This window comes from Protopterus annectens, chromosome 8.part1, assembly GCF_019279795.1.
Source record: "Protopterus annectens isolate FY-2018-M chromosome 8.part1, PAN1.0, whole genome shotgun sequence".
NCBI lineage: Eukaryota > Metazoa > Chordata > Ceratodontiformes > Protopteridae > Protopterus > Protopterus annectens.
Genome location: NC_056742.1, coordinates 387,937,900 through 387,952,176, shown reverse-complemented (window position 1 = coordinate 387,952,176; position 14,277 = coordinate 387,937,900). Strand labels below are relative to the sequence as shown.

At 38.8% G+C, this 14,277-nt stretch overlaps 1 protein-coding gene across 1 annotated transcript in view; it reads left to right on the top strand.

Moving 5' to 3' along the window:
- LOC122810372 (mixed lineage kinase domain-like protein) overlaps positions 1-7,847 on the top strand; it is a 419,511-nt gene extending 411,664 nt beyond the window's left edge. Inside the window, exon 11 of the mRNA XM_044081959.1 lies at positions 5,446-7,847. Coding sequence (XP_043937894.1) covers positions 5,446-5,492 — 47 coding nt within the window. The 3' untranslated portion in view covers positions 5,493-7,847. The remainder of the gene's footprint in view (positions 1-5,445) is intronic.
- Positions 7,848-14,277: the final 6,430 nt, after the last annotated feature.

Here is a 14,277-nt window from a genome sequence, read left to right as displayed (position 1 = left end):
CTGCAGTAACTGAAGTTACACCTGCCCTAGACGGGGAGGATGCCTGCTGTACTCCCTTACTATCATCTGCAGTAACTGATGTTGCACCTGCCCTAGACGGGGAGGATGCCTGCTGTACTCCCTTAATGTCATCTGTAGTAACTGTTGTTACACCTGCCCTAGACGGGGAGGATGCCTGCTGTACTCCCTTACTATCATCTGCAGTAACTGATGTTGCACCTGCCCTAGACGGGGAGGATGCCTGCTGTACTCCCTTACTATCATCTGCAGTAACTGATGTTACACCTGCCCTAGACGGGGAGGATGCCTGCTGTACTCCCTTAATGTCATCTGTAGTAACTGTTGTTACACCTGCCCTAGACACAGGAGGATGCCTGCTGTACTCCCTTAATGTCATCTGTAGTAACTGTTGTTACACCTGCCCTAGACACAGGAGGATGCCTGCTGTACTCCCTTAGTATCATCCGCAGTAACTGATGTTACACCTGCCCTAGACACAGGAGGATGTCTGCTGTACTCCCTTAATGTCATCTGTAGTAACTGATGTTACACCTGCCCTGGACAAGGGAGGATGTCTGCTGTACTCCCTGAATGTTGTCTGCCATAACTGATGTTACACCTGACATAGGCATGGGAGGATGCCTGCTGTACTCCCTTACTATAATCTGCAGTAACTGAAGTTACACCTGCAGTAGACCAGGAGGATGTCTACTTACTGTCATCTGCAGTAGCTGATGTTACACCTGCCCTGGACATGGGAGAATGTCTGCGGTACTCACTGAATGTCATCTGCAGTAACTGATGTTATACCTGCCCTAGACACGGGAGGATATCTGCTGCACTCCTTTAATGTCATCTGCAGTAACTAATGGTTACAGCTGTCCTGCACACAGAAGCGATCCTCTTTAGCCAGGATCATTAGTATTATCACCAGCTCTGCCCCGTCCCTCTTGAGATATCCCATTCTTCTCATTTAAATTATATGTTGATTATTTTCTTACTCAGTACTGCAGACCACAACTCTCAAATGTCCCTGATTTTGCAGAATTTATTTAATTTTTTATTTTTTATTTTATTTATTTTACATTTGATGATTGGGAAAGTCCGACTGGACACAGGTTCATTTTCAGGTGAGGCCCTGGGAGAAAAGCTCCTCATAAGACAATGTTACAAATACATTTTTTAAAATACATAACTGTACTCTTAAGGCATTCAAATATACATATAAGAACACATTTAACATTTCTTCATAGATGTATAAATCAATACCATGAGAATAAAAACATTGTTTGGTAAGAACAGGTATTCAGAGGTTAGAAACTTAGAGGTGATCTTTGGCAGAATCCTTGCAACACTGCAATGTAGTGGATTAGCCTGGGGAGTCACATGGGCACAGCCAGTTGTTAAAATAGTGGGTTTTGAGTAGTTTCTTAAATAGTGAAGCAGAGCTGGTAGAAGTTATGTAATTTGGAATGAGTTCCAGATTTTTGCTATTGTACAACAAAAAGAGTTTTATCTGCTTCATTCTTATGTTTGATGACATGTATCAGATTTTGGTCTGCTGATCTTAAGGATCAGGTGGCAGTGTAGGGCTGTATTAGATCGTGTAGTGCTGGAGTTTTGTCAGGGAGGTAGTATAGTTTGCGGGGTGTGAAGAGTTGAGTAGTAAGTAGTAGTTGGAGCAACTCAAGCCAGTTGAGCTGTCTGAGGGAGAGACAGTGATGGGATCTATTAGAGGCACCTGTAGCAGACTTGGCAATTTTGCTGTAGCAAGATGCTATTTTGTTTTATTCGCTGTGACGAAGGTTAGTCAGGATTGGGGGGGCATACAGTAGGGTGGATAATAGGTGAGTTCTTGCAACAGTGGCTTTGGTATAGTTGGTCATGAATTGCTTGTTCCTATCGAGGAGACCAAGCGTTTTGTTTACTTTTTTGATTGTTTGGGCTATGTGTACATCAAATTTGAGATTGTTGTCAATTACTACTCCTAGGAGTTTAATGTGTGTTGTTGGGGTGATTGAGGTATTATCCTTGGAGTTTATGATGAAGTCATTATTTAGTGCAGGGGATCTTCCAGGACTGAAGAGAATTAGTTTCGTATTTTTGGGGGTGAGTATACGTTTAATGCTAGAAAACCATGCTTTAGCCAGAGTAAAGTTATTCTGTGTTATTGTTTGAAGATTGCTTAAGGTTTGGATGGTGAATATCACAGTAGTGTCATCTGCATACTGCGCTATAGAGGTAGAGGGAGAGGCAGAGGAAGAGGATGCAGCTGTCTGATTTGTAAATATGGAGAATAGTAAAGGACCAAGTATGGAGCCTTGAGGGACTCCTATGGGTACAGGTAGAAGGGAGGATAGCTGGTCCTGCCAAAGCACTGCTTGTTTGTCGGCCAGATAAATAGCTTTTGAACCATGATATGGTAAGGGAGTTTATGTTAAGGGTAGATAGAGTTTTGAGATGCATGCTGTGGTTGACCATATCAGAGGCTTTTGATAAGTCTAAGAATACAGAGGATACGAAAAGTCAGTTGTTTCTATGAGTGTTGACTATGTAGGTGTATGACAATAGTGCTCTTGTGGTACTATGGGAGGGCTGAAAGCCATGTTGAGATGTTACTTTTTAGGAGGTATTGCATTAGTTGTGATTGTAATATTCTTTCTAGTATTTTTGATAAAGGGCGGTAGTTGATAAGCTTGTGGAGTGGAATAATATGAGATATTTTCACAGGTTAGGTACTTTGCATTCAGATATGAATCTATTTATGAGGATAGACATGGGGTAGGATATGGTTTCAGCTGATAGTTGAAGGAAACCAGTGGGACATTTGTTAGCAGATAGCGTGGTAGGTTTTAGTCTTTTGAGGAGTTTAGTAATAAGTTGTGTAGGTGCTGGAGACAAGGAAAAGCTGGAGGGAGTCTGTTGTATAGTAGGTTAATAGGGGTGGAAGGTGTGGGGCTGGTGGTGCTATTTAGGGTGCTAGAAAGAGTTAGGACTGTTTCAGTAAAGAATTTGTTCAATTATGTGGAGGTGTCCTCTTTGTCGGTTGGTACTATGGGTGTGGGAGTGCCGGTTTTACCTGGGTGCAGTAATTTATTTATTGAGACCCAGAATTTCTGAGGGTTGTGAGCATGTTTTTCTTGTAAGGTTTTGTAGTATTTGGTTTTATCGAGTTTTATAAGTTATTTGGTCTTGTTCCTGAGTGCTAAGTAGTTTTGTTTTGAGGTAGTGGTTTTAAGTTTATGATATTGAGCCCAGGCTCTGTCTCTGTCTCTGTCCTTCATTATGGATTTAGTATCTTTTGTTAACCAAGGGGCATAGTTTGTCTTAACTCTGATGGTTCGGGCTGGTGCACGACAGTTTAGGATTTTGAGAAGGGTTGAGTTAAAGTAATCTACTGCTTCATCTAGGGGTAGGTGTTTTAGGGGAGACCAGTTACAGTATTTTAGTTCGTTGTTTAGTTCCTTGGCTTTGAAGTTCTTTTTGTTGTGAAATATTCTAAGGGTGGATTAGTTACTGTGGTGGGATTTATTCCTAATAAGATAGGTTGGTTGGTGATCACTCAAATTGTCTGGTAGGCAGCCTGATTGGTGTGTTAAGGTAGAGTCAGACAGAAGTATCCAGTCTAAGATGGAGTGACGTTTGGATTTCTTATCGATTCTTGTGGGAGTGTCTATGATTTGGGTAAACCCATGAAGATTAATATGGGTAGAGGGATTGTATTTGGTACAGTCGGACGAGTATATATTAAAAATCTCCTCAGAGTATGGTCTCTTGTGGATGGGAGATAAACATCCAGTGTAAAAGGTTCTCCATAGTGGCAATGTTGTTTCCTGGTGGGATGTAGGCACCTGCTATAACTATATGTTTGCTAGAGTTTAGTTTTAATTTAGTAAGAATGAGTTCAATATCATTGACTTCCTGGGAGATGTAGCTAACCTGTTCCAATGTGAGATGATTTTGATACATTATGACTACGCCTCCTCCTTTTTTACCTGTCCTATCCTTCCGTATAATATTATAGCCAGGGGGTGTAATGTCTTTATCATGATGTTCTGGTCTAAGCCAAGTTTCAGTTAGTATGGCTAAATCGGGTTTATATAAAGAATGTCCTTGGATTTTGCTCATTTTCCCCCTGTCCCTCATACTTTTGACTTTCTGGTAAATCACAGCGGTTGTCTGGTCAGTAATACCAGCTAAGACGAATAGTGTTTTTTTACTTCTTATTGTTCAGAAAATGCATGTTAATATTAAACACATTGTTCTAGTAACTACTTAAATAAATTAGAGTAATATTTATTTGTCTCTGATTTCAAGATTTTCTCCTCCCCCCATTATTTTTGACTTTGTCCCAAACTCTTCAGCAAAGACGATGGCAGGTGTGCTGCAAACGAGTGTCATTATATGTGCACAAAGTCTTGTTGTGTTTGGCTGTATCTTTATATTGACTGTACCTTTACATTTTGTTATTTAGTATTTTATTTTGTTTTGTTTAAATATAGCTGTGCTTTTGGCTAAGGCCATGGCTGAAATGAATCCTTGGATAAGCTGCCTTCCTTTTATATCAAGTTTTGAAATCCCTTATATGATAACAGGGTACAGTTCTGAGCTGATTCTTCTGTTATATACAGGAATAGTGTAAGCCACAGGTTTGAATACAATAATTTAGGAAACATCTGCATTTGTGTCAGCCAGATTTTGTTTCTAGACAGACAATGCACTTGCTTAAAGCATGATCACGTAACAGTTTAATATAAAGGAAAACTAGCCGAAAATGTACCATCTCCACCTGTAAAATAGATGAATGATTCTAGAAAATCTAAATCAAAGGTACAGGAAACAGTACAGTGGAAAAACATTGCTGTGATAGCCAAGGTGACAAATGAATAGTTATGGAGAAATAAAGCATGGAATCATCTTGGTCACAACAAATGAATATCAAGCACTGAGGTAAAATGTATTAGACTGGGGTTTTCAAAGCAGAGAATGGGAACAAAAAATGAAGCTATATTTGCTCTTTTCATTATGGTAGGATATAAGTAAGATGGTAAAAATAAGTATCCATTTTAATTAACCTGTGGCCACATGTGATCACATTTCAATGCCAATCCTCAAAAATCATACCAGAGAGCAAAATAATGATCTATATATCATGAAGGTATGAGGGATGGCATAATGGTTAAGGTGCTTACCTCAAGAGTAACAAAGTACAGGTTTGATTCTCACCTTTGGTCACTGTCTGTTTATTGGCTGGGAGTGTAATAGTCTGCAGACTGATTGCTTCGTATGAACATAAAACAGTTTCCAAAGCAGCAGGGCAGAAATGGGAAAATAATGGGAAGCCTTTAGCATTTACTTCATGAACGCTGCAGAAAGGTAGGGGTTGGATGAAAAGTGAATAGACAACTGTTTAAAAATATTTTTTATTCTTACTGACCCTTACAGTAATCGTTGACCATCTGGAAAGGCTGGAAAGTGCTGTTACTACTTGAACTGACTGAAACAGATTGATTAAAGGCCTGCTGTCCTCTTCATCTCATGGACTGAACAGTGGTGTATTAGTGAAGATGATTTTGTGCCTGTCAATACCATTCACAGATTTCTGGATCACAACAGTTATATGATGCAGCTAAGACAAGTAAATATGTTGGGCTTTAGAGTATAATGTATTGTTTTTCTTCTTATATCTTGCCACTCTAGTCTGCCGGTTTTGTCACCAGTGTTAACTCCGTCTCCTAGATCAGATAGTTGGGTGACCATTACCTCTTCAGCTAATGCTGTAGTAATTCCTCCATCTTGTGCCAAATGTGCAGGGGCTGTACTGATGGATTGTTAATCCTGTTATGCTACAGCAACAGCAGTTGATGAAAATTACAGACTCACATTTGTGACATTGTTATTCTCTGCTTTTTGTGGTGTACCCCCCTGAGCCCACTGCCCTCCAGCAGCTTAGCTGCTTCACCTACCTCACAATAACAGATCTTATAGGAAGGTTAGAGTGGTGGTCTTAGCCCACCATCATATAGGGGTGTTAGCAATTATCCCAGTTACTTGCCAGTAACATTAATCCTCCTTACTTCTGTGGGGATGTCCTTCCATGGAAATAAAAATCTTTACCTCTTTGTGTTCACAGCTGGTAGGCCTTTAGCCCTGCTGCTGCTTTCTCTTCAGATTCTACTGAGCATGTGCAAGTAGTGAAGGCTACTGCACTCTTTCCCTTATCCTAAAGACAGGTAAACTGGCCACTTTTGCTGTATTAGTCCCTTGTCATTGCTGACCCTGTGGTACCCATGCCACTGTTCAAACACAAATTATGAAGGGTCATAAATTGTAATGAGTTTGTTTGCTTGTTTACCATGTAAGTGAATTAATACTTCATATACCTGTTCCACACATGACTCAAGCTAAAAACAGCAAACATAATATATACATACCCACTTCACCAGTATGTTTTTGATATGTGTGAGGAAACTGTGGTACTGAGAAAAAGTAGCCAGAAGTCAGAACTGAATGCCAAACCCTTGAGTGGTGATGTAGAAACCAAGACTACCTCCACTCACCCACTAGTGGGCGAGCTCTAACAACACTGGCATTCTTGCTGTCTTTCTGGTCACCACCAGGGATTAGTCATAAATGGAATATTCCTGCACCCATCTTGTATCACCATATAATGAGGACAGCCCGAGTCCTCACGAGCATCCCTTTGTCCAAGCTCTCCCTCCCACATTCTGCATTTGGCTATGAACTCAGGTTACTGGCATCACAAAAGGAAACTCCACCTCTGCATCACTGAGCCAGTAATTCCTGCCATTTTCTTCCAGTGACCATTACTAATGTCAAGTTGTGTAGCTGTGTCCAAGAGGTTATCATTAATTAAAACAGTCCATAACAATCACAGAATAGTAATTACTTAACATTTTATTTGGAATATTGTTTGAAAATTCTGTCTCCAGTTGATGAAAGTGGCTTTTACATAAACATTTTTTGTGAGAAGCCTTTGTAATCAATTTTCATTAGCTCAGTATCATTTTTAACCCACAATGCCTCAGTTTTAGCATGTATTAGCATATAAACCTTCTGTTTACCTTCCTGAACCGTTATTATTATTATGTGAAAAAACACTATAACCAGTCTCAAATGATGACTGTACTTTGCAATGGTCTGTATAAGATAATAGTCATTATGGGATTTTACTGTACTGTAACTGCAGTGAGATACTACATCACAGTAAGATGAAATATTAATTATGTACATGGACATTACTAACCACTTTCACAACTGTTTTATCATTTTCTGTATGAAAACATACATAAAACGTCTACCTCAGGTGCATGTACATTTTTAGGGCAGCAGTGGGTGTTGTCCTGCAGACTTTGTGTCACACATGTAACAGGCCTTGGACAGAAGTGTTATTGAGCTGACAGAGCACACCTGGGCCTGTCCTAATCATGATGTCTGGGGAGCCCTGTTGGCCTGTTGCAGTGAGCTGGAGAAGAAAAACCTCATTTTATTCCTTCTGGGGGTACACTAATAGGCAGTTGCACACTGCATTATATGTAATATCAGAAACTCAAGCTGCTGAAGGGAAAGGTAAAACAGTCAATACTCAACCAGCTGTATTCTGTTGCTGTTTTAATTCAGACTGTATTTTCATATGTGAACACATATTGTTATTAATTCTTATTGAGCTGTTATACCCTTTCTGTATAAAAATTTATAAAAACAGTGCCTTGTGAGAAAATGTATGTTGTTTTCCTGGAATTTAAAATCATTGTTTTCTCTGTGTAGTTCTGTATGTAATAAGCATGATATTAGGACTGACAAATATAAGTTACTTCAGAAGACTACAGGTGGTGGTGCTGTATTCCTTGGCATACAGACTTATCAGAGGTGACCTCTAACTTGCCTTTGGAGGACGGTCGGTCCCAATTCTGTCCAAACATCAGTGTCTGTAACACAGAATAAGAGTACTTAATCTGAAAACAGGTAAATTAATGCTCAAGATAAGGAGTAGTAACACCAAAAAGTGGTACCGGTACATTACATGTGAACCCATTTTCTGGAATGAGCTTCACACAGCAGGTAAGTACTTATATAGCATAACTGTCTTCAGAAATGGCCTTGACACAGATGGGAGAAGTAGAAAATACATACATGGATAGTGGCAAGCAAACATCTTGAAGGCCGGTAGGACATACGTTTGATATCACACTGTCCAAGTCTGTAAACCTTTCTGAGTAGTGTCATACTCATGTAACACACTCTGTTTATCTGCTGCAGGGAATTCATAAAAGTAAATAAAACCCCAGGCACACATTGCTATTCTCAACATTGTTTAAAACAGGTAGATGTCCCGGGGACAGCGTTTAACCTCTTACACTGAGTCCATCAATAAGTAAGTACAGTTGTAAAAGAAAATATTACCATAGCAGTTTCTGTTCTTTGTTGTTGCTTAAACTAAACATGGGCTTTGTTACTTTTTCAGCCACTCCCTAGCCAGGATCTGACCAGTAATAAGTGTACTCATTTATTCTGCTGTGATTTGTTTACCATGTAGTAAATTTAGTATTGACTTTGGTGTATCTTTTCTGCCTAATGTGCTTTCAACAAAAACATTACAAACAATTGCTCATGTTGATGATGAATTCTAAAGACTATCATCTTAATTGTGTGTTTTACTTTGGGAAATAGCATTCTTTAGACCTTTCTGAGCATTATGTATCTCCCAGTAAGAAAATTCAACAGCCACTTCATGCCATGATGAGATAAAGCCAAGCCAATGTCCTTTGTAGTGCTGGTCGATTAATGGCCCGGACAAAGGAAGAATGGATGGGGAGACAGTAGTGATGAGACACTGCCTGCTCACCGGTCTTGGAGAGTTGGGGTGGGGAGTCTAAGTGTGCATCTTAGTGGGAAGCAAACTTTATGTTAGATCCCTTAGGAACATTTTAAGAAACATGATAAAAAGTGAAAATCTCTGCATTCCGTGGGACAGTTATTTTCATCTATTTATACCTAGATACTCCAGAAACTACTCTGTCAAGGTTTGTTCCTTTTACAGAAAAGCAGGATGAAACAGACCATTAAGGCAGTACCGTCTTAGAGGGAAAGAAGGCTCTGTCACAACAACAGGGATGTATGTCAGTGGATAGGTCCCCAACATCAGTAACAGCAGTTTATATTTATTTGCCCTTTGTTAACCCGGGTAGACCACTGTTCCACATGGACTATTTTCAGGCTTAGTCCAGAATTAGAATATTAACCACTTCTAAAACAGTCCTATGTTCCTTTTCCCATTTCCGGTATCACTATGATGGAGATAGATTCCCCTCTTTTCAGCCAAAACTGATTCTTCTGACTTCAACTAAATGTGTAAGAGAAGTGATGACACCAAATTGTGCAAACTTGCTCAGTTCTCCCCCTTTTAAAGGCATTCCTTCTACTCCAAAAAAATAAGTTACAACACACAATACCAATCACAGAATGTCTAATGGAAAGACACAAACCAACAAGAAAACAGCACACAAACGTCCAATCACGAAAATAACAGCCACATTATAAAGCCCAAAGGTCAGTAATTTATTGTTCACACTAACTCCAAATTAACACAGCGTTTTCATCTCCACATACAAAAGACTTCATCAGATGTTACAAAATCACCAACTAGCAACCCCTCTTAAATACCCCTCCCTCTGATGCATCCTCCAATAGAAATTTTATTAAATTTTAGAAACACATTTCTTATAAATAAATCTTATCAACTATTTTTGAAAATATTTTTTCATATATAGATGAAAAGACAAACATATTAAAATATGTGCCCAACACATAAAACACAATATGTATAACACAAAATATTTGTGTGTAATTGAAACCATTTGTATAAAAAAACACAGTTAAAACAAAATGGTCCTTTCCTCCCCTCGAATGGTCAGAAAAGGCATTTACTACTTAGCAGCTCTGAGCATCAAAACTGGGGCCAGAGAAAGATAGTCATTTAAACCTGCCCCTTTGTTAGCTTCCAACTTTAATTGCCAGAATATTTCTCAAAATTCAGTGGTAGTCTCCCAGGGTCCTCCACAGGGGTCTATGCCCACTTTCTCTATCACATAAAATCTAAACTTCGCTGATGGGCATAAATTGTGATGCCTGTATAATGCATTAGTCTCATCTTTTTTCCTGATATTATTCATATGTTCATATATACACATTTTCAGTTTTCTAGTGGTCTTCCCTATATAGAAGGCCCCACAAATTTCACAAATGGCAATATAAATTACCCCAATAGTGTCACAATTAGTGTACCCATTGGTTTTAAGAAATACTGACTCCCCTTGAAGGACATGAGCACACTGCGAACAGCTACCTCATTTATAGGTTCCTGTTCTCTTTCTGCTCTGCCTTTTCCTTTAGTCTCAAGTATTTCCTTTATATTTTTTCCTTTACTATAAGTAAACTTTAAAGGGTCCTTAAATAGTTTTGTTAAGTCTGAAAATTTATTAAATTTATCCCAATTATTAGTAACTATTTTCCTAATGGAAGTAGTTTCCCTATTGTAATTAAGAACAAAATTACTATTCCAATTATTAGTAACCTGTAGGTCTTCATTCACCTCAATAGATCCTCTTACTTCTGGCTTCCCTAAAATCGGGGCAAATTTGGTCCTTCTTCCACCTCTATAATTGTCTGTTCAATCAGAGCCAGGGGGTATTCCCTTTCCAAAAACATTTGTTTTAGTTTTAAACTTTCAGTTTCAAAATCTTCATCTTCAGAGGTCATCCTGCTGCTTCTAATTAGCTGCCCCCTCAAAATACCTCTCTTTTGTGAAAATGGGTAGGCACTGGTAAAAAATAAATAGGAGTTAGAAAGGGTATTTTTTCTAAAAACCTTATATTTAAATATCTTTGCCTCTGTTACCTTTTCTATCATCACATCTAAATACGGTAAATGATCACAAGAAATAGTGTGGGTGAATTTTAAAAAATCTGTAGTGCCATTTTAGTGGATCTATATTACATATCCGAATGCTTAAATGTTCGAATTGCTAAAGATCAACCTTTAGCGATCAAACATTCAAATGTTCGAATATGTAATAAAATAAAAAAAAAAAAGAAAAGAAAAGAAAAAGGAAAGGGTTTAAGCAGGGGGGCAAGCCCCCTGCACCCCACGCCCCCCGCTACTTAAATATACCAACTCCGAGATCGCACTTCAGTGCGCTACAGTACGGAGATGGGAAATTTCCCATTCCCTACACTGTAGCGCCATCTTGGAGTTTTCCTTTTGTTTTTTTTTTTTTTTATTTATTTTTATTCATATTCAAACATTTAAATGTTCGATCGCTAAATTTCGATCTTTAGCGATTCAAACATTTAAGCGTACGGATATGTAATATAGACCCCATTTAAGTATTTAATAAAATCTTACAGTACTTCTTTGGACACTGACCAAAAAATACATATGTCATCCAGGTACCTACAATAATATTTCCAGTAATTTGAATATGTAGAGTGTATAATAAACTTCTCTTCCCAAGTGGATAACACTAAATTAGCAAACATGGGAGCACAACATGCTCCCATGGCCACGTCACTAGTCTGCTTGAAAAATTCTCCCTCGAAAAAAAGAAAGTTGTTTCTAAGTACTAGATCCATTAGCTCAATGAATAAACCCGCTTTGTCTTGTTCAATGTCCCCTTTGAACCTTAGAGATTCTTGAAACCACTCCAGTCTTACAGCATGAGGTATTACACTGAATAAATCTTGGATGTCAAGGGTAACAAATGTAAGCCCATCAGTAAATAAATCTTGTATAATATTTCTTAAGAAATCCCAAGAATCCTTGAGTATTCCAACCCTCTCAGTCCAAACCTTCTTTAATTCCAGGTCCAAGTATTTCGCAATTGGGCAAGTCTTAGAACCAGAGGCTACTACTATTGGTCTGATGGAAAGACACACACCTGAAAATCCACATGCCATGGTGGGTCACAGGGTACTGTGGAAAATTCCTCCTCATCCCAAAGAACTGGAGTAAGTGGAGGTTCTGTTTGAACAATTTAAATATACTGTATTTATGACTGTAAGAAACTGAAGATGTTGTCAATACAATCCTTAAACTTTTTTATTATAGGATGCCTTTGTCACCATCCTTCACACAAGGGATGTCATAATGTAACGTAACATAATGTAACATAACAACATAACATGACAAAACATAACATAACATACCAACAGAAAGTGACAGTGAGTCTGTCTAGTGTACCCAAGTGTTGCAGTCAGCAGTCAGCCTAGGGCATATGCTCTCTTCTTCTCACCCTAAGTATATCATGCATTTTAATGTCCTAACAGTCACAGGTTCTGTTACTCACTAAGGCAATGCATTTCACATTTATACCACCCTCTCAATGAAAAAGTGCTTCTTAATTCCCCAGTGTCCTACTGAAATGTGTTAACTTAATCTTATAGTTATGCCTCATCCTGTCTCCCAGTAATGTAACATCCTGCAGTGGCCTAGCCCTAGCCATATCTCTCATATGTGTTATCATCACTGCGGCTAGGAGCAGTTATCATGTCTGTCAAAGGCTGGAAACTACCTGTATATGAGGCAGACTCAGCTGTTACAGAGTGTACTGTTATGTACTTGCTACGCTGGAAGTATGGCAAAGTGTTTCTGACATCTTCTGATAAGTTATTAGACTCTGTTTTGAATAGAATAAGTGATCTGACTGGTCAGCTTCTGTCCATTTGTGCATTAGTGAATGCAGCAAAATCATCTTATCCAGCACTGTGCAACATACCCCTGTAAACAGTAATGCTTGAAACAAGCATAGCTACATCTATTAATGCTGCACCTGCAATTAAAAGCAAAATGTATGTCAGTCATTTTTCTAGCTTTGTGTGCATTTTTTGACGCTCATATTTACTTTGTTCCAGAAAATAGTAGCTTTGTGGATAAACCTGTTATGTTCTCAAAGTATGCATAGTACTAAAACTGTCAGATAGATTTAACCCAACTCAGAGCTCATCGCCATTAATTATTTCCTTATCAGTGCTATTACAGTCATTCCAACACTATACTGCATACCTTTCAGCCAGTAACTATCAAAATGTGTGACTACTTGTAAATCGTTTTTTTAAGTCTCTCTTCAGTTTTTATAAATTGCTTACACATCTCAAAACAATATCTTCATAATGTTTATGGATATCATGTTGTAAATGTCTTTGTAGGTGTGTATATGTCTCAATGTAAATACATATGCAGCTTTTCACTGCTGAAAATGGGCACCATTGCCTAGTCAGAGTTTCCTGGTAAACAAGTGTCAATAAATAATAAATACAAGTCCAGCAGAGAGAAAGCTACTTGTACATATTTTGAAAACTGCCAGGATGTTGTACTGAACCTGAGAGCAAACTGGATACAGCTTTATTCTGTGATACAGTAAGTACAAGTAATTGGAATGAAAAGCCTTCCAAAGCATTGGGTAGGATATCTTATGCCAGAGGTGACCTAAGCCTGGTACATATGGTCAGCATCAAAATGCCATTTAGAGAGTGAATAAAATAAAGCAAATGGTTGCCAGTGGTACAGCGGATAGCATCATCGCCTCACAGCAAACAGATCCCAGGTTTGATTCTCATCTGGGGTGCATTCTGTGTGGAGTCTGCATGACCTCTCTGTGTCTGTATGTGTTTCCAATGGGTGCTCTGTTTTTCCCCGACATTCCAAAGACATGCAGTAGGTGGATTGGACACACTAAATTGGCCATAGGTGTCAATGTGCATATAAGTGTGGTGTGGTGTAGAAGAACTACCATGGCAAGTGTAGCCATCCAGTGGTGTAAATCTTGCCTCTAGAAGATTGTCACAGTTGAAGTGACATCCTAACCCCATGTGCAAAAATGGGGTTGTGGATGGATGCATGAATGACAGTTCTTCCAGTTGGGCAGTTGCAGGTACTCATCCCTGTACAAGTGACTTTTAATGGAAGTCAGTGGTACAAATATACTGCAGGATATGTTATACAAACCAATACTGACAGCCCCATTGACACATGAATGCATATGTCAAACCTGGCTAGGGTGCAGTACATGATAGATGAATTTGAAGTGACTTAGTATTAAAATACAAACACTCCCCTTCTTAAACCATAACAGATGATGGTGGTGCCACTCCACTCACATCTTTCTATCTTTCAGGGCTACTAGAGATCTTGGTGAACCACTATTAGTAAATTATGCTGGCAACTGCAGTTCTGGACTGACAGGAAAAGCAAGGATATGGA